Source organism: Microtus ochrogaster, unplaced genomic scaffold (assembly GCF_000317375.1).
Source record: "Microtus ochrogaster isolate Prairie Vole_2 unplaced genomic scaffold, MicOch1.0 UNK14, whole genome shotgun sequence".
NCBI classification, from domain to species: Eukaryota; Metazoa; Chordata; class Mammalia; order Rodentia; family Cricetidae; genus Microtus; species Microtus ochrogaster.
In genome coordinates, this window is record NW_004949112.1 from 514955 (window position 1) to 536372 (window position 21418).

The 21418-nt window shown below is 49.0% G+C and overlaps 2 protein-coding genes across 7 annotated transcripts in view; one reads left to right on the plus strand and one right to left on the minus strand.

Annotated features, from left to right (window-relative positions):
- The window catches only part of Kcnc1 (potassium voltage-gated channel subfamily C member 1), a 41602-nt gene extending 36119 nt beyond the window's left edge, over nucleotides 1-5483 (plus strand). The window contains exons 3-4 of one of the 2 annotated variants that reach the window (XM_005366752.3): nucleotides 2061-2249; nucleotides 3906-5483. In XM_005366752.3, the coding sequence (XP_005366809.1) occupies nucleotides 2061-2249; nucleotides 3906-3976 (260 nt within the window). In that variant the 3' untranslated portion in view covers nucleotides 3977-5483. The remainder of the gene's footprint in view (nucleotides 1-2060; nucleotides 2250-3905) is intronic. The other variant, XM_005366753.3, reaches the window with a different exon arrangement.
- A 1832-nt stretch (nucleotides 5484-7315) lies between these two features.
- Sergef (secretion regulating guanine nucleotide exchange factor) overlaps nucleotides 7316-21418 on the minus strand; it is a 213679-nt gene continuing 199576 nt past the window's right edge. For 3 of the 5 annotated variants that reach the window (XM_026789121.1, XM_026789122.1, XM_026789120.1), the window contains 2 exons: nucleotides 14543-14649; nucleotides 7316-10107 (listed from right to left, as the gene is read on the minus strand). In XM_026789121.1, coding sequence (XP_026644922.1) covers nucleotides 9781-10107; nucleotides 14543-14649 — 434 coding nt within the window. In that variant the 3' untranslated portion in view covers nucleotides 7316-9780. The remainder of the gene's footprint in view (nucleotides 10108-14542; nucleotides 14650-21418) is intronic. The other 2 variants (XM_005366754.3, XM_026789123.1) reach the window with 2 other exon arrangements.

A 21418-nucleotide genomic window follows, 5' to 3' on the forward strand; every position in this document is an offset into this window, starting at 1 on the left:
CTGTGTGCCCACAGACACGCTCCATTGCTAGGCAGCCCCCAGCTTGTCACATGGTGCCAGAGTTTCCCTAGGAACTGGCCTTTCTGGTTCAGAGTCAATCAGGAGCGAAGGCCCTGGGATCTTCAAGGAATGCACTGTACGTGAAATGCCTTGCCATCTTGTACGACAGACTTTTTTAAGTTCCAAAATTATGATGGGAAACTTTTTTTTTGGATTTGCTTTATGAATAAACCTGATTGGTCCATTTCTCTTTTGACTGACTGCCTCTTTGTAGTGACATGACGTACACGGTGGTGATCCCACCCACGTGCATGCCACGTGTGTGCACGCAGGATCACTCCTGCGTGTAGTTACGTGATGTGAACAGGATCATGGGAGAGGGTCAAATCCAGGGGGATCCCCCTCCCCCAGCTTTCCTTCAGAGAGCCACCCCTAACACATTCCCAGGTTGGTTTCCTTCCTTCCCCAACAGGCTCCCATATGAGGCTTCCCCCATGTGCAGCATTTGAGTGGGCTTCACTCTGGCAAAGTCCCCAAGAGGGACAGAGATGGGGGACAAAGGTCAGTCAGAGTCACCTCACCTCTGCCATGTGCTGAAAGCCGCCAGATCTTTGAAGTTAAGAGGGCCAGGGTGCCTGCCTGTGGCCACATTTTGCCTTCCAGCATACGTGTCCCCCTGCGACTCCCTCCCAGGTTCCTCCTTAGGCCACTACAGAGGCCAAGCCTCAAATTTTCCCCCACCCAAGGCCATCAGCGTCTGTTGCCTCCTGCACACCCATTTGCTCTGCTTTGCCAGGAATGCTGGCAGAAGGGACAGCAATGGGAGCCCCTCCCACATCCCTGTCCAGCTCTCACTGCCTCATGCATATGCATATATCTTTGTTGTGCGAGCTGACTAGGTCCCCTGGAGGGGGTCTGTGGAGACACTGCTTGATGTGTGTGGGCATAGTGTAGGTCTGCATGGGGACAGAGCAGATGGCGGGGTCTAATTGGGTCTGTGAGGGTACACAGGAAATTAATCCGCATGGAGAGATGGAGTAGATGGATCAGATTGGGTTCTTAGAGGGGCGGCGACACGTGTACCCAGGCCGAGTCAGTATGAGGAACGGGAAACCGAAGTGACCTGATTGGGTCCTTGTAGAGACAGTACAGGTGTGGCCAGCTCTTATCTGTGTATAGGATGTAGTTTCAGAGGCTACCTGTGTGAACAGCGTAGAAGGTGTGATCAGGCTCAATCTGGGTAGAGGACAGTCTCAGAGAGAACAGATCGGGTTCCTGTGAGGACAAAACAGGGGTCTGGCCAGTTTAGTTCCTATGGGGCACAACATGGTAAAATGGGGACAGTGTAAAATATATGTCCAGGCAAGCCTGTTAAGGGGATGGGGAATCTGAGGGACCAGACTGTCCCTGTGATTACAGGAAAGAAGGTGTGAGCAGGCCCAGTCTGTATGGGTAAAGTTATAGAGGCACCAGATTTGGTCCCGTGGGGACAGAGAAGAAGGCTAGGGCACCTTGATGGATGAGCTGGGTCCAGATGGGGTGCTGGGAGCAAGCCGAGTGATCAGACGCAGGGATGCGGCAGGAACCAAATGCTGCAATGGGATCGGCTAGAGGAGTCATGGGGGAGGTCAAATGACGTCCAGCTGGGCCGAGGGCGAATGTTGCTGGAAGACAGCCAGGGGCTGGTTAGAAGGGGTGGGGGGGGGTCTGAAAGGCTACCTTTCTGGACTGGGGCCTTTCTGAGTGTCTGTCTTCTCCCTGAGCTGTGTGTCTGACCCTCTCCCCATGAATACATCACATCATCCTGTCTCATTACCCTGCCTTGGGCCCACCTGCCAGGTTCATCACCAATTCATCTTTTTGCAAACTTTGAGCAAACCCAGGAGTGTCTTCCTCCCTGCACTGTCAGCAGTCCACCCCAGCCCTGCACTGTCCCGACTGACCGCCCCTTTCCATCCTCAGGAACGGGAGTTCTTTGTCAAATGCCCTCCCTTCGGCCTGTCACCCCTCTCACTAAACAGTTTTCAGTGTCTCAATAGCTTCTGCTTATATGTTTGAAGATTCCAAACTGAATGGGGAGGTGGCGAAGGCCGCGCTGGCGAACGAAGACTGCCCCCACATAGACCAGGCCCTCACTCCCGATGAGGGCCTGCCCTTTACCCGCTCGGGCACCCGCGAGAGATACGGACCCTGCTTCCTCTTATCAACTGGGGAGTACGCGTGCCCACCTGGTGGAGGAATGAGAAAGGGTATGTAGAGGAAGCTGGAGCTCTCTGCATTGGCTGGGCCCGCCTTGCGCTCCTGCAGAAGGGTGGGCAGGGAGGTGGGCAAGGGGCGCTGAGGGGTAGGCAGGCAATGATGGAGGGAGTCTCCCAAGCTTGGCCTCTAGAGGTCAGAGTCCTTTCCAGAGGGGGATGCCAGGTTGGTAGAGCGAGGCTGAGGCCCAGGTAGCTAGCTGTAGGTTAGTATTAGATAAATGGTAGAAAGGGGCTTGGCACAGAGTAGATGACCATGGGCTGTAAACCCAAGCCAAGGAGGTACCTAAGAAGACAGGGGGCGACTCAGTTCCTCCCAGAGTTTTCTTGTGCTGTAGAGCGAATCCAAACGGCAGTGTTCTTTCCTAGCCTTTAGTTTTAGAGGGCTCGGCCACCACCCTGTGAGTTTAGTCTTCAGGTTGTGCTATGGAAGAAGAACCCTTTAAAGAGAATCTGCAGGCCAGTGGAAAGGAAGGCCTCATAGAGAGGTGGCTTTGGAGCTGGGGGATAAAGCCACTCTCCTTTTAGAAGTAAGCTATGTGACAGTCAGAATACTGAAGATGAGAAACAGAAAAGCTACCAAGACAAGGTATATCAATGGGACTTTGTATAGCCCTTTCCATAGCCAGAGCACATTTCCGCGGACCCATGGGTGGTCAGTGCCCCTCTGTGACTGGTGAAGGCTGAGACAGTGCTGTTCTTGCAGTCAGGATTTAGAGAAGTTTAGCATGGGCTGGGCTGAGTGCTGGGGAGGAGCTTAGGGAAGTCCGCATAGGGCTGCAGGCACTGGCCTGGGCCTTTCTCAGTGCAGCAGACTAGCTGGGAAGCGCATGCACGTATCTTTGTGCCTCAAATGCTCACACAGTTGCATGCTGACAGCAAGCAGGGTAGGGCAGACAGGAGTCAGATTCTTGAGAGTAACACCTGGTGTGTAGTCTGTGGCCTTTGTCAACTGTACTAGTGGTGGAAACAGTTAAGCCAGACACAAGGAGAAGACAGACTTCAAGGATCAAAGGCAGACCTAGGAGAGGAGAGGCAGCATACACCAAGATGAGGGAAAGTTCTTTGGGTTGCGCACGATTGCTTAGTTATGCCCACCTGATTCAGGCTGGTCTCTGCTTGTTTGCCCTGCCTGAGGTCCCCTGGACCTCAGTGCGGTGTGCCACTCCCTGCATGATGCTGCATGGCAGAGGGCTACCAGTCTCGAGAAGGGCTCCATCCTTGACATGGATGGGTCTGCTGCTCTCTTTGCAACTGGCTTTTTTCCAGGTAAAGCCTCTAGAATGCCCAGGAGCAGGGCCACCCTGAAGAATAAGGGGAAATTATCTCCACGGCTGTGCCCTGCCCAGTAAAGCCCCACGGGCTGCCTGGCTCCTTTGTTTTGGATACTGGATCGGTCGGTGTGGCCTAAGAGAACAGAGTGTCTACTGTGCTTCCAGAAGCACCTAATCTCCTAGTAGTGCTAGGGAGTTGAGTGCAACCCCCATCCATAGGCAATCCCCAGTCTCAGAACCCACCTGGGTTGGGGTGCTAGACTCTTTGGGAGGCACCCAAGGGTGAAGGCCCCACACACGTTCACCCAGCCCAGTTCTCATGGCTCCTGAGAGCGACGAGAATTTGCTTTGCTCTGGCTGATTCAGAGCCCTTTAGGTCTACAGGTCCAGAGCAGAAGTAGGGACTTCACTTGTCCCCCCAAGGAGGGAAGAGAAAGAGGCTGCTAGGCTGGTTCGCTGCATGGGAAACAAGCCAGCTGGAGAAGAACCTGCCTGCCTCTGCATGCGGCTGTTCAGTCTTTCCTCCTCCTTCCTTAACAACTAAGTACCGAGCGGGAGGGGAAGGCACGAAGAGGAGCTCAAGTGTTAATTGTATTCTCTACATACAGATCTTTGCAAAGAAAGCCCTGTCATTGCTAAGTATATGCCGACAGAGGCTGTGAGAGTGACTTGACCAGGCGGCTTGGCCGAGGACACTGGTGGCTATTAAGCATCTGGGTGGACCTGCAGCCCCTCCTCACCCTCGGACAGAGTAAATTCACGCCATGCAGGTTTGCCGGACGAGTCCGAGTGGCCCAGGCATTGTACTAAGACGGACGTAGCTTTTTCTACGGCCATTGGTAACTGACCGTAGAGGATCACCCTTCCTTCTTTTCATTTTTCTTAGAAGTTACCTTTTCTTTGGGGAGGGGGGTGAAGGGAAGCCTTAGCATGACTTGCATGAAGTTAAACAGAAAACCCAGCTAAACCAAACCCACCAGCCCCTGCTGTGACTGTATGATTCCCCTCACCACCACCACGAATGGAGAGAAATCAAGGGGCCTTTCTTTCAGCGCTCTTTATTTTGACACACGGCGTCGGAGCCAAACTGTAATGGCGCTCGGTAGAAATCTGTACATTTCTGGGAGTAGGGGGCCAGGGAAGAAGGATGGGGCCGGAGAATGGATTGCTTTTTGTACACAAGACCCAGAGGAAAGGTTTCAGAAAGGTAGTCAGTCATTGGTCACATTGACCTCACCTTCGTAGCTCATCTCTCACACGGAAAACAGAGAACTTTGCTCCGAATAGGACTGTGGGAACTCACACTGCTGCTCTCTTCCATCTCTGGCATGCTTGTGACCCAGCGGACGTCTCCCAAGACCCCGACAAGCGGCTAGTTTAGGCTGATTCTCATCTCAGTGTGTAGATCCAGTGTAACCAAGTTTCATAATGAATTGCTCATAGTTACACCATATGGATTTTCCAATGTCATTTTAAAGCCAGGATGTAGAGTACCTCCAGTTCGGGACCACCTGAGGGGCGCCTCCCCTCCACCTTTACTAAGGCATAACCTGGCATTGTATGCAATTTAGTACTTCAGCATAAAAAACAAAAACTGCATGCCCAATGTTATGCAAAGAGATTCGAGCATGAAATAAATTTTGTAACATGGTTTCTGTCTAGTCTAAAGCAGATTTGTTTTTCTGAAGCAATCGGAGGTTTGCAGAGACGCGCTTCTGCATCTCGAATAAATATAGTATTTTCCCAACAGAAACAGAGGACAGTAGCTTGGCTTTGGTCTGATTCTAAAATTAGTGTGTGTGGGGGAAAGGATGATATTTTTGAAAAACACATGCTCAAGTTGAAAAAAAAAATGCAACATCTCGAGTTTCCACTGCAACATTTCCTGGAAAGACAGCAACCTCCCCTCCCCGGGCCCCGGCCCTGGAAATAAAAAGCTGACTTCTGAGATGAAGCCCTGACTTGAGTTTTTATTGCCTTCAGGCAGATCTCCATTCTGTTCTGGTACGACTGAGCCAATCATGGGCCCGACTACTACCGTAGACATCTAAGCTGAGGTGTCGCTGGGCTTTGAGGATGCTGTTCCCTGCAGGGTAGGGCTGCAGATACTGCTGGGCTAAGGGACAAAAGCACACCCTTGTGGGAGTCACCTGGATGGTTTTATGACTCATCTTGTAGATCCTTGCATTAAGCCTTGTCGGAGCATCTAGTTGTCCTGTGCAGCCTTGAGCAACTCCCTGCTAGGACTACGTTGGGTCTGTCAGGTCTGGGTGCCCTGGCCAACTTGCAGAGCCTGGTCTAGAGACTACCTCATCGAATACTCCTCTCAGCCTGGACACACCTTGGAAAAAGTATGATCTGCTCTGGGGAAATTCACTTGCAGGTTTGGGTGTGGGGTGGAATGGAAGATCTGATTCTTCCTCATCCGCTAGAATTCCAGAATGCTCATATGGAAAGAGACCCCAGAGGTTATACAGTCAGCCCCTGAGCATCTGAAGATGAGAAAACAAGGCCAGAGAAGGCAGCAAGCTGCCCAGGGCCATCAGCATAAAGATGTCACCTCCCAGCACAGTCAGAGTCTGTGAGCCCATGGATGGGTTTTACCTACTAGCTTCTCACCTCTCTAAGAGCTTGTCTCAATTTCCTGGTACCCAGTGCAAGAACCCAGGGGGTGGGGTTGATGGAGCCTCTAGAGGCCCAGGCATCTCATAGCCAAGTCTCAGGATACCCCAGTGAAGCAGCCTAAGACCAGTGTCGACATGAATCAGAGATCTGCTAGGAAGATGGGGCTTTGCTGAATAACACAGTCATCTGCAATATAGGCTTAGGAACACCACAGCTAGAGGGGATCTACTGTGTGGGCATCTCACAAACATTGCCTAATGCCAGTTCAGAGCAGCCCAATCACCCCCAGATTATAGCCGAGATAACAAAGCGCAGACAGGGAAAACAACTGCCCCAAAGCCACACATCCCAGCTAAGGGAAAGTCAGGATCATAACCTCAGGTTGCGCTGTTTTGAGCTAAGGACTTTGTGGGGCTGGTCCTTGATGGTGAAATACTTAAGTTATGGGTTCTGAATCTAGGACTCTTTGGATCTGGCCTCCTGCCCTCCTTCATGGAATGCCATAGGTGTGACAGAAGGGGCCACTTCATGTTCTGATCCAGATCTCTCCTGATCCACAGCTGGCCAGCTCACTCCTGCCGAAACACCCTGCTACCCTAATGGATGCTGCTCACACTGCCTCCCTAGCTGGTTTTCTAGGCCAGCAGCCCCCCTCCCCCGCCTGCCCTCGCCTCTGCCTACCCTGTGCTGCAGGGAGGCAGCTCTGGACTTGCAGCAGCCACACTCAGCAGTCTGACACGACCTACAGCTCCTCCACACTACCTCCCACAGCGTCACTTCATCCAGAGTGCCCCAAGGACGTGCCACCCATCTTAGTTAGGGTTTCTATTGCTACGATAAAGCACTATGACCAAAAGCAAGTCAGGGAGGAAAGGGTTTTTGATTCAGCTCACACTTCCATACCATAGTCTATCTTTGGAGGAAATCAGAGCAGGAACTCAACCATGTGGGAACCTGGATGCAGGAGCTGATTCAGAGGCCGAGGAGGGGTGCTGCTTACTGGCTTGTTCTTCATGGCTTGCATAGCCTCCTTCCTGATGGAACCCAGGCCCACCAGTCCAGAGGTGGTTCTACCCATAATGCACTGGGCCCTCCCTCATCAGTCACTAATTAAGAAAATATCCTACGGGCTTTCCTGAAACTCAGTCTTATGGAGACATTTTCTCAGCTGAGGCTCCCTCCTCTCAGGTGACTAGCTGTGTCAGGTTGACATAAGACTAGCCAACCCACCATCTGAAGTTATTTTAATGGACCTGGCAGGCATGTGAGGACCCAGTATGGCCAAAGATGGCAGATGTGTCAAGGGAAGGTGGGTATCCATGACCAGAGGGAGGAGTGGGTGTGGGAAGGAGGGAAGGCAAAGCTGTTGCATACTGGGTCTTCACCACTTACTCCAGGGCCTGCGCAAAGGCCTGAAAGTGCACAATGGCGTTGTTCTTCTCATGAGGGGCAGAGGTAGGAAATGAAGGCAAATTTATTTAGTCAATCAGGAAAATGTATTTTTTTAAATGAGCTCTTATTCAAGTAAGCTCCTATGCCCCTAATGGGTCTAACACGGCAGGTGAAGTGGAACTATCAAATGGCTTTGGGACCTGGAGACTGTTTCTCAGAGAGCTGTAAACAGAGGGGTGGATAAGGGTGGGATCTCAGGGATTGCTCAGTTAGCCTCCTCGCTCCATGGTGACCCACAGGGACACTGAGAAGATCATTGGTTTACAGTTTGCTAAGTTCTAAACTGACTAGGAGCTGGCTCCCTCATGGACTGCCCGGAAAGGAACTTGGACAAAGTCTTAGAAAGACAAATAGCCACCAAAGGATGCAGGGGGTGGGGGGAATCTAGACACGTCCTTCTTCATCTCTGACAGGTGCTTTCCTTTACTGGAGACAGGCAGTGAAGTAAGAAGGGTCTCTGGCTACACGGCCATCAGGAAGTGCAGGATGGGAGTGGAGGTGAGGTGATGGGCCATGGAGCCACTCCTTCCTGCATGGGCCTGCAGCCAGAAGGCTCTGACACACGTGTCAGCATCTGAGGTTAGAGACCAAAGGACTTGGGGCTCATATGCTGATCCTATTCAGGACGCAAAGATGCTTCTGCCTCCTGCAAATAAGGTACTAGGTTCCAGCAGCAGAAGCGCAGGGTGCTGAGCTTTTCCAGCAGTGCTGAAAGAGATAGGAGGGAAACTGGAGGCAGTATGGGTCACAGGGGAATGTTTTCTGGCCTGGTTTTTGCCAACTATTCAGCTTAGAAGACAGTAACCTTGAGTTTGCTCCAGTATGGCTTACCCCTGAGTGATGGCTCCATTTTTCTGGGCTTGAGCATATCAGAGTACATATGCTGCAACAGGCCTCTGGGCCTGGGAGGTGGGGTTGTATGGAATAGGGCATAGTTCTTGGGCCAAAAGTCAGGAGCAAGACTCAAATCACTGGGTTGCAGGTCAGACTGTAGCTACAAGCAGTGCCTAGGCTCAGACCTGTGGAGTCTGAACTGACTTCATCCATGTTTTCTGAGAAGAACCCACTTCTAGTCATTTAGCTACTTCCTATCCACTGTTGCCTAGCTCAGGGCTATGGTTGGGTCATCCTGAACCATCAGGGAGGTGTGTGACCTTGAGATGACCCTTCCCCCTTTTTATAGCCACTATTTTCTCCTGATGAAAAACAAGAATAGTTGAATAAGATCAGCAGTTTCTTCAATTTCTTAAGGACCCACTTATCAAATACAATCTTATGCAGCTCACAATACATAATGTAAAGACAAAATTAACACTGCCTAGAGGAACCTGGAGGTGGTACTCTGTCTACAAGGAGATGCCCAAGGCTCAGAACAGGTCTCACTCTGTAACACGCTATGTACACCAGGCTGGCTTTAAACTCATGGAGATGCACCTAGCTCTGGCATTAAAGGCATGTGCCACCATGCCAGACTCTGCAGGATGTAGTTTAGAGGCCTCTCAACTACATGTTGATGGAAGGTCCCTCAGCTTTCAGCTTTAATGTCCAGTAGAGTCCAGGCATCCCAACTCAGAGACTAAACAGCTCACCTGCTACAGCAGCCCCAGAATCCTGCCTGGTTGGAGGAAGACTTATCCATCTTCTGAGAGTTTCCCTGGCTCCAGACACCCGGTCTGCACTCGGGATTTTCTCTGCTGGGTGTTCCCAGAAGCCTTGCATACTCTCCACCCCTCATTTCATTCTCCCCACCTGACCCTAAGCCTTTGCTGGGGCCCTGGTCGTGAATATGTGAGCGCCTTCCTTTCAGAGTCTCCAGGCACAGTACCTGGAACCAGAAGCAACAGACTCTGGACAGAAAATAAGCCCCCAAGTTAGAAGGGACAGTACGCTGCTCTAAACATATCCTAGAAGCCCCATCTTCTGACCAAAGGCCGCTGGACCAGAGCATAGCCATGGAGCTGGGCTGAGATCACTCAGGGGCTGGAGCCTTCTTTGCTGATGTTTTCACTTTGCACGTCCTTTAGTGAGGATTCCTTCTTCATTTGCATCTGCTGAGGAGAAAAGATGTTGTCTCCACAGCTCAGTCCTCTTGGAGCAGTGGGCAAGCACCTCCTTGCTGCTCTGGTTCTCCAGGGATCTTCATTGGGATCGGTCGCTTTATTAAAGGTGCTCTCTCACGGGCACTCGTGGCTCATCTGGTCACAACTGCTCTGGGTTAAAGTTCCCGATGGTCTATCCTTCCAGTTTCTCTTTGTCCACGACATCCTGAGATTCAGTGTTCTCCGTGGCAGTGTGGAGTGGGTAGGTGACCTTGAGATCCTGGCATGGCACAAGGTGTGCTGGCAGCTGACATAAGGCCAAGGAGTGGCCAGCCCCACAGCCCACGAGGAGGAGTTTCGCTGACTGGAGAGCCTGCACTGGAGATGGTGTCCAGACATTGGACTCAGTGCCATCCCCACACATACCATGTTCGTTCCAGCCCCAGGCACAACACTTGTCACCTGTGGGAGAGAGGGCACAGATATCACCATAACACCCAAAGCTTGTGGCCATTAACAGGGTATGCTCAAGGCCCACCTTCCCTGCCCCCACCTCAAGTACCCCACTGTTCCACAGCTCTTCATGCTTGAAGCCTGGCTTTCCACCATCACCCCATCATGTGACCAGTTACTGAGCCCTGCTAATTCCCCCACCAAGAACAGCTCCAGTCTCTCCTGTGTCCCTCCATCTCTGCTGCTACTACTCTGGCTCAGGCTACAGCTTCTCACTTGGGCCACGGCTACTTCCCATAGACTCTCATGTTATTCACTCATAACCCCAACTCTTGAGACGTGGAGGGAGCCAGGAGGCGCTGAGTCCCATGCCAGCTTAGGCTACACAGAAAGACATTGTTTCAACCTCCCTGCCTAAGACAACTACTTGAAATTCTGAAATACCTTAGTATGCAGAAAAGCATGGAAACCAATGTACGACATCCTAATTTAAGTTCAAAATTTTAGTTACCAATTTTCCATATGTACTTCAATCCTTTCCTTAAAAACAAACAAACTAACAACTCAGAAAACATTTAAGCCTGACCTCCCTCTGGGCCTTCTCCCTGCAGCAGTAACCCCTGTATTGAAGCTGGTGTCCACACGTTTATACACATATATTTAGATGTACATGCATGCCCTTAAATACTATGTACTAATTTGTTTGTTTTAAAGAATTATGAAAGCATATTGCTGATACATACCTTTTATATGACCTATTCTTTACATTTGACATTGCTTTAGACACTTATCTGAGCCAGTAGTTCTTCAAACTAGCGCATTAATAGCCTCTCATTATGTAAAGTCATATTCCACTTAGCCATGTCCTTGGGACAGCCAGTTTTTAGTAATCATTGTTGCCGCTGGGCTATACACACCAATGCATGACATATATTCTACAACATCACCAATATGACTATTTTAAACAATACTGCTGTGAACATGTTTCCTGGTAGAAAATGATGTTTGTGCAGGGTGATCCTCAGAAGCATATACAAGTCTTGGGGGGAGGAGGGTCACATTTAATTTTATTAAGTATAGGCCACAGAGTTCATTGGAGTCGGTGAAACTCCTACCACTATGGATACAGATGTGCTCCTCGTACCTCTCCCTGTAGACTACTGCCATGCTGGGGAGTGTATCCATTTAGCTTGCATTCCTGCTACCAGGAGTGAGCTCTGCCTTATGACTCTGAGACAAATCACACGCTTACGTTCTTAGCCTTCTTGTTCTTTGCCTCTTATTGACTTCATACATTTCCACCCGATTCTACACACTGCCAGTGTCTTCTCCCAGAAGTATGGGGTGTGTTACCCTATTTTGTTTATGAAGTCCTTTGCTAAGCAATTTATTTATAGTGGCTGCCTAATTGCACATTATGAAGATTAAATAATTTACTTAACGTGCCGGCCACTATCAGACGCTCAGGTTGTTTCTAATTTTCCTACAGCAAAGCATGAACACCTCTAAGCCTGAGTCTCTGTCCCTCCCTCTAATTGCCTTTTCACATTCGATCTGTAGGACGGGGATTCCCAGCCAGTGGGTACTGCCATCTTGGAGACTCCCGAGGACTGTCTCAGAGAAGCTGCCGGAACATGGCTTTGGTGATCTATGGGCATCTCTGCCCCCTCCTACATCACTAGTGTTCATTACATCATGGGTTTTAAGAATATTTTTCAATTTGAATACAAAATGGTATCTCACTGTTACATATCACCCTATGCTTCCTGGATATTTTCTTTCCTCTTCTGTACACTCTTTCCTATAACCCCCTCCCCACCTCAGGTAATATGAAAACATTTAAGTGTTCAAATACACAAGCTAGATGACCTGGGTTTTTTTTTTTCAGTTTGACTTAAAATTTTGTTTTAGATCTTTTGACAGAGATATATTTATGACTGATTGGGAGGGAGAGGTCAGGGTCTCATGAAGTTTAGGCTGGCTTCTAACTTACTATCATAGCCAAGGATAATCTTGACTCTGCATCCGCCTGTCTCCACCCACCAAGTGCTGGGTGGGCAGGTGTGCCATCACACCCTGCACATTCAGTGTTGCCTTTTAGAAAGTTCAGTTTCTTCAGCAGTGTGTGCAAACTGAAAACCCACCTTTATCAGAAAACCCTCCTGATTTTCCCACAACCCAAATGTTTAAATCTTTACAATTATGTGATTGTTATACAGCTAAAGTTTGTTTTCAAGAGAGGGAGGCCATCTTGGTCTAAGCGGACTGCCCTTAGGACTTCACTTTCTTGAGAGGGAGGTACTACTGGCCAGGGGCTCAGATCTGGGGAAATATATGTCTTCTGGTTGGCTGGCAAGATGAGAAAACACATGCAGAAAGAGTGGTTCCCCCTCCTCCCTATGGCTGAGCAGGAACTTCTGAAGGCTGATCAGGAGCACGAAAGAGGTGCAGGGAAGAAGGAAGCAGCAGCAGGATGGAAGAGCCCAGAACCTTAGGGCCAGGAGGGAGGATGGAAGAGCCCAGAATCTTAGGGCCCAGTTTGGCACCTTGCTTGGGCCTAGTGCCTGGCCCTGATGAGAAGCGCAGCTGACCTCAGCAGGGGTGAGGTGGGAAGCAGGGGTGGGGGTGGGAGGAAGACAGTGCTGACCTCGCCACAGGACACAGCACAATGGGCAGCTGGCATGCTCTTCTCCTGCCAAAGGGAACTCACTCTGAGGAAGCTACATTCAGGGTTGGGTAGATGAGGCCCGGAGCCAGGGCTTCCATGCCTGTTTGCTGTAGAAGCCTGGCAAGAGCCCAGGCTTCTCTTCCCTGCTCCTGAGGAGAGTGTTTCGGGTCGTGTGCTGTATCTGCTCAGGCTGTAACAGTACAGTGAGGGCCACATTCATGGATGGTGTTCATCTTCCAGAAGAGAAGGCTGAGCATCTAGAATGTGGAGAGGGCTCCCAACACTGCTGAACCCCACACATTATACACTAGGCTTCACTGAACTTACTGTTACAGAAGTACTTTAAGCTTGCGTGCACTGTTTAGATGTGTACACATGTATATGGGAATGCCATGTGTGGCGGCCAGAGATCAATGCTGGGTCTTCTTCCTTCATCTCGCTCTACCTTAGTTTTTGAGACAGAGTCCCTCATTGAACCTGGAGCTTATTGATTGGCTAGAGGGGTTGGATAGCAAGACCAGGAATCTTTGTCACTTTTCAGTGTTGGGGCCACAAGTAAGTGTTACCATGCCTGGCTTTTCCATGGGTACTAGAGATCTGAATAAGACCCCCGTTTGTAAAGCAAGGACAATGTCTATGGAGCCGTCTCTGCAGTTCTACCCATTTTCTTTTTGATGTCGTTTGAAGGTCATTTGAGAATGGTTTGTGGAGCTGGAGAGATGACTCTATAGTTAAGAGCACTTGTTGCTCTTGCAGAGGACCTGGGTCCAGTTCCCAGGTTCATAATCATCTGTAACTCCAGTTCCAGGGAATCTGATCTGACATTATCTGCTGACCTTTGTGGGTACCAGGTATGCATATCATATACATACATACATGTATGTAAACACATACAAATAAAATAAATACATACAATTTTTTTTAAAAAAAGAGTGACTATGTTATCATACAAAAGTAGGCCACAGGTCAGACCCAGTTATACCTTGCCAACTGCTGCCCACCTAATACCCAGGATGCTATTTAATATGGATCATGTTAGGCTCTCCTGGGCTCCCCAGCACACCAGTGGTGTTATAATGGCCCCTAGGTCTTCACGTGTCAAAAGTTCTGAGCACCTCTGTACATCTCCCAGCACGTGTTTTACTTGGTGCTAAGTTCAATCAAGTTCAAGACACAGATGCAGATACAATACAGGGTGATGCCTCCCTCTGTTGCCTCTGAGGACTAACCCTGACATGTCGCCACAGCCCAAAGTGTGAAGTCTTACACCAGGGTTCCCGTATCCCTTACAGTAGCAGTATCCGTGAAGTATAGGAAACCTGGGAAAAGATGAGGAGCTCTGTTTGGGGCAGTCTAAGATGGAGTTGCCAACGGCACAGAGGTGAACATCTTTAATTCCAGCACTTGGAGGGTAGAAGCAAGTGGAGGCCAGCCTGGTATAAATAGTGAGTTCCAAGAGAGTCAGGGCTACATAGAGGGACTCTGTCTCAAAACAAAAAATAACAGAGGTCCTTGCCAGGCACACATGAATGAACACATTCTGCAGAAAGCCCTGTGGAGGGCCTGCGGGAGTATAACCTGAGAACCAAGTGAGAAACAGTATGACGCAGATGGGCCTCAGGCGCTAGCACAGTCCTCAGGGGTCCTGAACCATGCAGTGCTTTTCATGAACAAAGTGAATATACTCTTTATAATTCTATATGGATTAATACATATACATTTTCTTTGTGACTATCCTTATTATCATAAAAACTGTATATTTGAAAGGAAACTTGCCATTACATGTAGCTGCAAGCCCTGGTCCAAGGGAAGCAGTGTTCTTCCTCCCGGTGAGTGGCCAGGCTGCTGACATGGACATAGTCCAACAATTCTCTCCTGGAAGGCTGTCATGGGAGAGTGGCATCACCATAAGGTGTGACATTCGATGGGGAAGTGCCTGGACCCTGTGGCCAGGCTTTCTTGGGGGATACTGTCTAATTCCTGGGGAGCTTGAGGCCTTTTTCTTCCTACCATGTAATAGCCCACCAGAACCTTTGTGTCTCTGCTAGAATGCAAAGCTCCAAGAGAACAAAAACCAGAGTTCCTTTTCAACAGCTCTATCATAGAACTAAAAAAGTTATATATCAGAAAAGGTGCTCGGTAAATATTTGTTTCTGGCATGAATAGTTCCTAAATACCAATGGCCCCTAGAGTGGCTCAGTCTTCTGAGAGGAAGCCAGGCTGAAGAGCTGGGCAGGACAATGACAGCAATCCTCACCAAAAAAACTGCTGTGTGTGTCTGTGTGTGTGTGTGCACGCACGTGTGCAGGTATATACATATAGACTGATGTACCTATAAAAGAATGGAGATATCAGAGCAAGGACTAGACCATCTCCATGTCTCATTCTAGATCTCCCTGTTCTGGCAGACCTGGCCAGGACTACTTCACTACAGCTCTAGAATGACCCAACCCTCTCCCTCCTGATATAAGGAGGAGCCACTGGCCAGGTCCTAGCCTGAGCCCTTACTCAGGAGGAAGGAGCGGAGATTTTGGAATCATTTGTTGCTGCTCGGCAGCTATGGGGCAAGCCAGGCTTGGATTTGATATTGATGTCATGGGCATGTACACCTAGGTCTTGGCTTCATCACCTGTAAACAAGGACAGTCATCTCTCCCTTGTCTTTGTTGTTTTTAAACAGATACATACAGTACCCAGCAGAGCTCATCACACGATACCTGCTCAGCTGGCACTCTTCATCTGCTGCTGGATCATGCCCAGGATCCAATTCCTACTCCTCTTTGGTCTGCTCTAACTCGCTGCCAGCGATTAGAGAACTTGGGGGAAATCCCCCAGTATACAGTCACAGGACAAAGTCATGCCACCCTCTGGAACCTCTCCTTGCCATGGACGGAGTAGGTAACATTTCACACTGCTCTAGCCAGGGCTCAGATTAGGGTTTGTCTGAGGCATGCTGACAGGCACTAAGCATCGCTATGGAAACCATTTTGTTATTCTCTGCTGTGTCATTTGTTTCCTGGCCCAGTTGCTGCTGTGGTGCAGGGGGAAGGGCTGCGGATGCGGCATGCATATTAGACTCTGAGGACCTATCTTCTACAGGATGGCATGACCTGGGGTGACTCCTGCTTCTCCAGCTCCAAGAAGCAGGCCGCTAGAACCCCGACAATGTCCTGACAACCTTCTTAGTTGTTCACCAGAGGCTAGGTGCTCACCCCAGAACAGCTCTCCAGGGAGAGCTTCTGATGCATTCCAGAAAGGCAGCCACTGTGGTAGGAGAAACACTAGTAAACTGTCTTCAGTATCTCTGGGCACAAAAGTGGCACTGTACTATTGCCTTGTATGGAGCAGTGGTGAGGGGCATGAGCCTTGTGTACTCAGCCTTCACTGCCCCAGCTCCATGGACTCTAAGCACAGGACCAGATGTCTCCTAGATTCTTCTCTTGAGGGGGAGCAAGTATCCAGTCATTTGTTCATACACAGACGTTTACTGAGTGCCCTGCCTTCTGGTGCCAACTCTCTGAAGTCAGGGGCTCCACTGCTTCCTAGCGCTAGGATTCCGGACAAGTTGTTTAATCTTTCTCAGGGTCAAATTTCCCATTTTCAAAATGAGAATAGTTTTACTGCTTTACAGACTTTTCCTAATGACCCAACAGTTAAATGAGAACACTTATGGAGAAGTAGTTACCAAGCAGAGACTGCCAACGCAAATGGGTTTTATTCCCACTAGGATTAGTTATAGTAAAATGTGGCTCTGAAGTTCATAGCACTAAGTTCAGTCCCCACGTATCTCTCTGGATCATCCTACTTCCCAGAGTCAAACCTGGAGGGTTTGAGGAACTACCAGCCCACTCCTTCATCTACAGGACACGACACTCTGTCAGACTATTTCTGAGGACTAAGAATATTGCTTAACTTATTGATTTCTAAATAAAATTATTTCCCATTTTCTTCAATGTTCATATGTTACTTTCATAAAAACACATTTTTAAAAGTATGTTTAAATACTATCTGAGGCATATATCTCTGAAAAACTCCTTTCTCTCAAAAAATTAATTAGTTAAGAGAGTGGTTGTGTGTGTGTGTGTGTGTGCGCGTACATGCATGTGCAAACACATGCACACACATATGTGCTCATGTTTGCATGCATGTACCACGGTGTACTTGTGGAGGTCTCAGAACAACTTTTGGGAGTTGGTTATTTCCTCCACTTTTTGTGGGTTCTGGAATTGAACTCAGGCTCTTAGGCTTGAGGGTCAATGTGTTTATTCACTGAACCATCTCCCTAGGCTCCTTCTCTTTCTTTACTTAATGACTTAAAATCTATTCCAATGAAACACTATAGGTCAGGGTGAATGCAGACACCTACCATACTGCTGTGAGACCCGAGGCTGATCTCAGATTCGAGGCTTGTTTTATACTCACTTCGTATGTGAGCCTAGGTGAGTAGTGCCTCGCTTAGGGTCTGTTTCAAATCTGAAGAATCAGCCTCAGTGGCCCCCAAGTACCTCTCTCGCTCTGACAGGCTGTGCAGCCTCAGCCTTGTTGACCTGGAGTGGTTCACAAGGAAACACCTCCTCACCTATCACTCAGAGCATCAGACCCGCCCAGGCACCATCAGTCCAGTGCAAACCTGAAGCAGGAAGACAGCAAGTAAGCACGTTTAGACAATGACTGCCAGCTGGGAAGTGAGGGCATCATGATCAAACACGAAATGTTCTGAGACTAAGCTCATGGTCTTCATCTCACTGGGATCATAGGTAAAGAACTACACATGCCAAAGCCTTCAGTCACGGGGAAGAGCTAAAGGGTTGCAATCAGAAGGTAAGAAGAAGGCCTTTCCAGACTCGCTATGGTGTGGGCTCAGATGGGAAGAGCCCTGTGATGGAGATGCAGCGTCTTGATCCATTGAATGGGTCGTTCTCACTGTTGACAATTCCAGTGCCCTATTCACTTCAGGATAACCAATGGAAATCTTTTGTAGATCACAAAGTTAGATGTTAGGTGTGCTCAACTATGTTCATAGTAGCATTGCTTGTCATATCCAGAACCTAGAAACAACCTAAATGCCCCTCAACCGAAGAACGGATAAGGAAAATGTGGTACATTTACACAGTGGAGTACTACATGGCAGAAAAAAATAACAACATCTTGAATTTTGCAGGCAAATGGATGGAGCTAGAAAACATCATTCTGAGTGAGGACACAGAAAGACAATTACTACATGTACGCACTCATAAGTGGTTTTTAAACATAAAGCAAAGAAAACCAGCCTACAAATCACAATCCCAGACAATGTAGACATAAATATAGTTCTGATTGACATGGGAAGCAGAAAAAGACAATATCTCCTGAGTAAACTGGGAGCATGGGGACCTTGGGAGAAGGTTGAAGTGGAGGGGAGCAGAGAAAAATGTAGAGCTCAATAAAAACCAACAAAATTTTTTAAAAAATTAGATGTTAGGGACTATGAATACCTATTGCTCCCAAAGGAAGAAGAGCTATGTTCTTCCAGGGAAGTTCATGGTTGAAGTCCTAGGACGTGCGGCATCTGATATGGGACCCAGATGGGCACACACTTTACAGTATAGGCTGAGTTACAGGACAGACTCCACCTGGTATGGCTCCAGCCCTGCAGAGATCATGCAGCAGACAGGAGTGTGCAGCCACCCATGTGGACGGCTGCTCACCACGAGTGCAGCTAGCTCGGCAATGACACCCACTGATGTCAACTCCAGATAAAGTGCCTTGGATGTGCAAGCACGACAGAGGAAGGTGTGAAGATGAATGAGCCTCCATTTTTAAGGAGAATAACTAGCATTTAATAATACCCCACACTAATATCTAGGCTTCTGTCTGACCCACGTCTGTTCTGCCATTTCACTACCCCAAGAACCTGGGGTGAGGATGTTCAGGATCCTCATTTTAACCCTGAAGAAGAAGGTGGGGTAAAATGAAGTTTAGCGGAGGCCTAGGTTCACCTCAAAACCAGCAGTAAAATCAGGAAATAATCCAGATCAGCCTGCTTGGATCCTGAGTTCTTCCCTGTGTCTCATGGCTTCTAGATCCCAGCCTGACCTTGAGCAAGCATATTCCTCTTGCTATCCCCACAGAGGAAGAGTAGTGGCTCCATAAGTCTAGTAAGCACAGGAGTGATGGCACATGACAGTGAGCCAAGACAGCAGGGAGGAACAGCCACTCAAAGGACAGCGTGATGTGTCAGCAGCTCAGGAAGTGCAGCTGAAATACATATGGTCGGGGTTTTCCAGGCAGAAGTTAAGTGGAAAGTTTGGGGTGGGGGCAGAACTGACCCTGCCTTCTCCATTGGTGTCTGCTCCACCACCTAGCCTAACTATCAGCTTCATGCACATACTGCATGACCTCCCCACCCGCCAGCCTTTGTGCTGTGTTCTTTGTCCAACTCCCTTCGCTTTTCCTCCAGGAGATCTCTTCTGACCTGGGAGCTTTGCATCCCTTCCCTAGACTGGAGCAGACAGGCAGACTTGAACTACGTACACACTGTCATCCTGAGGCCCCATAACAGTGCTACATCATATTCCTTTAAGAACCTGGTCCTCGGCGAATAGTGCCTGTTCACAACCTGCTCTCTCTGGAACAGAGAAGGAGCAGTGACCCTTCCCATGTGAATCACTCACAGCAGCAGATGCCATAAGGTTGCCTAGAGAGTCTGGAAATGCCATGTTACCATGGTAACAGACCAAGGTTGGGGATGCTTTATCCCTGATGAGCTGCTCCGGCAGTACCATGCCATGCTGCTGGTGAAATCTTCCTTCATGAATAAGAACAAAACAAATCTACTCACGGACAAAGTTCAGCTCCTACACACACTCTGGGGGCTACTCACCCAATCTCCTGGCTGACTAACAGGACCAGGCCCTGGCTGGCTGTGCTTTGGCTCCTGCGGTCTAATACAGTTTTAACTGGCTCAGCCAACAAAGCAGGCCCTCCCCCACTCCAGCCCCCAAATTACCACTTCTCTTATTTGATGCCGCCAACCGGGGATCTGCTGGTGTGGACCCTGGCAATTAGCACAGCACCAGCATTTGTTGGGAAATTAAGAGCCACTGATTAGCCTAATTCTACGCCATTTATAGGCAGTGAGTGTCAGGCTGAGATTGGCTTTTCCAAATGGTGGCCCAGAGAGTAGCATGTTCATGGGATGAGTTTGAAATAAAAGCCCAGGCCTGAGGAGCCAGGCCTAACATCCTGCCAGTCACTGTCTCCTCTAGCCCAAGTCACTAAGAATGGAAGATCAGGTGTTTCTAGATCGAGGCCATACTTACTCCCAAATCATCCTGATGCAGAAAGAGAGCCCATTTCCCCATGATACCCTCCAGGCTGAGCCTTGCTTGGAGCAGATCTAGGACCAGTATGCCCTGAACTAGCTCAGACTAGGTGATCAGAACTCTGACTTTGTTTACACTCTCTTGGCCTTCTACCACCTAAGGGCCTGAATTACTGGTAGCCCAAGTTGCTGTATAGCTGGAGCCTCTTGGGAATGGACCACATCTGAGTGGTCTTCCTGATCCTGATCTAGTAACACATCCCCACCTTCCTTGGCCATACCTGAGTGGTCTTCCTGACCCTGATCTAGTAACACACCCCACCCTCCTTGGCCAGCTGGTCAGAGGACAAGCCCATTTGTATGGAACATGCTGAGGCCATATCCATGAGCAGCTGGCTGAGCTAGGGCTATCCCACAGACACCGGAGAAACTTTCCAATCCCTTCAAGGACTAGATTCTGAGAGATGTGGACACATAGCCCTTTTTAACTTCCCTGACTCAAACTCTATCTTCAGAGACAAGCCAGGTCTTTCAAGTAATGAATGAAACATCATTTGCACCTTATCTGAGCCACCCATGACAACCACCCAAATAAGTAGTCCAGGAGACCAACAGATATCTCCAATGGATGAAGAAAAACTGGTGCGGTAGGAACCAGGACATCCCAAACCTGGAGAACACTATGAGTAGAGACCTGGGGGGCTAGGGCTCTAGAGCTTGCCAAGGTAACAAAGGTGGGAGAAATGGAAGTGTAAAAAGTAGCAGAAATTTGGCTGGGAGGTAGGGAGCAGATCACTGCAAATGACTTAGGAGATCTAGTCTTCAAAGGCCTGACTATAGATTTTGGAGTGAATGAGACGGTTAATTGGAAGCTGCTAAGGCACCAGGTAAGCAGAATCATCAGCATTTCATCACTGTTGCCATGGAAACATATAAAGCACCTATGCAATCTTACGCCTTGGACACTTTGGGCTGAATATAGTTGAATGATGACCTGAAATCAGTCTGGAGGCCAATATAAAGTTCAGGATGAATGAAGCTGAGCTACCTCAAGGACAGTGGGATACAGAAGAGGGATGGAGGGACAGACCCTTATAGAGGCAGGACCAAGAGGATTTGCATTGATGGTGCTATGAAGGGACTTTGGCAGCTGCGGAAGCTTGACTGACAGTCCCATGGGTTCATAGGTTTGAATACTTGGTTCCCAGGTAGTGGAGCCGTTTATGGAGGATTAGGAGGCATGGCCTTGCTTTCAAAAGATTCATGGCATTTCCAGTGCGCGCTCTCTCTCCTCTCTCTCTCTCTCTCTCTCTCTCTCTCTCTCTCTCTCTCTCTCTCTCTCTCTCTCTC